The sequence below is a fragment of the Echinops telfairi genome, unplaced genomic scaffold, assembly GCF_000313985.2.
Source record: "Echinops telfairi isolate 266 unplaced genomic scaffold, ASM31398v2 ScPeMD7_70;HRSCAF=299, whole genome shotgun sequence".
NCBI lineage: Eukaryota > Metazoa > Chordata > Mammalia > Afrosoricida > Tenrecidae > Echinops > Echinops telfairi.
In genome coordinates this window covers 26,329,149-26,330,928 of record NW_022103968.1, presented here as the reverse complement: position 1 = coordinate 26,330,928, position 1,780 = coordinate 26,329,149, and the positions used below count along the sequence as shown (strand labels likewise).

General features: G+C 53.9%; 1 protein-coding gene across 1 annotated transcript in view; it reads right to left on the bottom strand.

Moving 5' to 3' along the window:
• Window positions 1–1,415, bottom strand: part of ACTR1A (actin related protein 1A) — a 6,776-nt gene extending 5,361 nt beyond the window's left edge. Inside the window, exons 1-2 of the mRNA XM_004700956.2 lie at window positions 1,340–1,415; window positions 531–656 (exon numbers count right to left, since the gene is read on the bottom strand). Coding sequence (XP_004701013.1) covers window positions 531–656; window positions 1,340–1,387 — 174 coding nt within the window. The 5' untranslated portion in view covers window positions 1,388–1,415. The remainder of the gene's footprint in view (window positions 1–530; window positions 657–1,339) is intronic.
• Window positions 1,416–1,780: the final 365 nt, after the last annotated feature.

Below are 1,780 nucleotides of genomic sequence, written 5' to 3'. Positions count from 1 at the left end.
TTGGTGGGACCCCTGCATCTACTGCATAGCTTCCATTGCTGAGAGAACGACTGCTACACTCCAAAGTCTTAAGTACTATGATAAAAGTCTTCAACATTTAAAAATTGAGAGGGTACTTTTAAAAAGGCAACGCAGCCCTGCCCTGGACATCCAGCAACACCCGGCCTGCATTTCCCTTCACACTGCTGAGGTGCCCGTGAGCTCCCTGGAGTTATGGGGGTGGGGGTTCCGGAGCACATAAGACCTGGGCTGACCTCCGCGGTCTACCCCTTTAGTCACCGGAAATTCTACTTGATGTCTCTGAGCCTCGTCTCCGTGTTTGAAAAACGAGTCAATACCTTCTGCCTCTCAAAGGCATGGTGGGAAGATTCCATTCAAACATGCCAGGAGGCACATGACACCCCCACCCCCACCCCGCACACGGGATCAGCAAACACTCTGGGCAGCGCTGGTCACTGACCTTGTCGTCATTATTGTTCATGGCCAGCTTTGCACCCTTGAGCGGGGTGCCCTGCACGGAGGGCCCTTACCTCCTCCGAGAACGTCTGCAGCTGGTCCTTAGAATAGACGTACTGCCAGATGCGCTCCATGTCGTTCCAGTCCTTGACGATGCCGTGCTCCATGGGGTAGCGGATGGAGAGCAGCCCTCGGTGCTCCTGTGGGCAGTGGGCATCTCAGCCAGGCTGCCTGGGATGCTGCTCTCCCACGACTGGGCTATGGCTGAAGCCCCCTGAGCTCCCACAACCCTTGGCCCTGCGCTAAAGACAGACTCCCGTTCTCCAAGTCTCTGGACTCCAGGCTGCACGCTGCCCTCCCTGCCCAAGCAGCTGGCAAAGCAGAGGGCTTCTGCATTTCCATGGACCCGCAGCTGCCCCTGGGACGAGAGACTGGAGACACCTCCTCATGGGCGCCAGGACACAATAGCCTGGCCTTTTAACAATCCGGCTCCCACCTCTGGGTCTCAGCACTTGGGCCAAGGTTGGCAACAATGATTCTACTGGCCTGCTTACTAAAGGCTGCCAGAGGGCTCTGCCAAACCTGCTCATTAACTCATGCCCAGGGCAGCCCAGGCACCATGTTCATCTGGAGTCTCTTTGGCCAACAAGATAGCATCCTGGTGAGGTAATGACACAACACAGAAGCCTTGTTTTCTAGGCTGGCTTCAATGTATCCCAAGTGGGGCTCCAGCTGTTTCTTCTGCAATACCTGAAGCCAGTCTGGGAAGGAATAAACGACTAGGAGAGAGAACTGCTCCTTAAACTCATGGCTGTGTCCTACTACTGGGACACTTCCCGCGTGATCAATAGTGACAGTCCTCTGTTGGTCAGCGGGGACTTACCTCAGCCTTGGGGCCGATGAAGAGATCACCTTCCAGGGCTCCTGCCATGACACGCACGTGCTTGGGTCGGCCCACACTACAAACGAGAGTGGAGAAGGCCTTTGCTTTCCCATTCACCACAGAATGGGGGAAGGACATGCAGACGCACACTTAGCCAGGAAGGAAATGCACCCAGATCCACTGGGAGGGGCTTCCTCAGATTTACTGGGAGGGGCTCTGAGGAGTGGGGCTGCGGTTGATTTGGATTTTCTTCTTTATTTACCCTTTCCTGTATGTGCCACAATTTCCACCATAAGCACATATAATCACTATGAGCAATGAGCAAGGTACCGTACATACTTGTGTATAAGCTGAGTTTTTCAGCACCTTTTATAATGCAGTTCTTGTGGTAAAATTAGGTGCCTCGGCTGATATCCGGGTTGGCTTATACTTGAGTACATA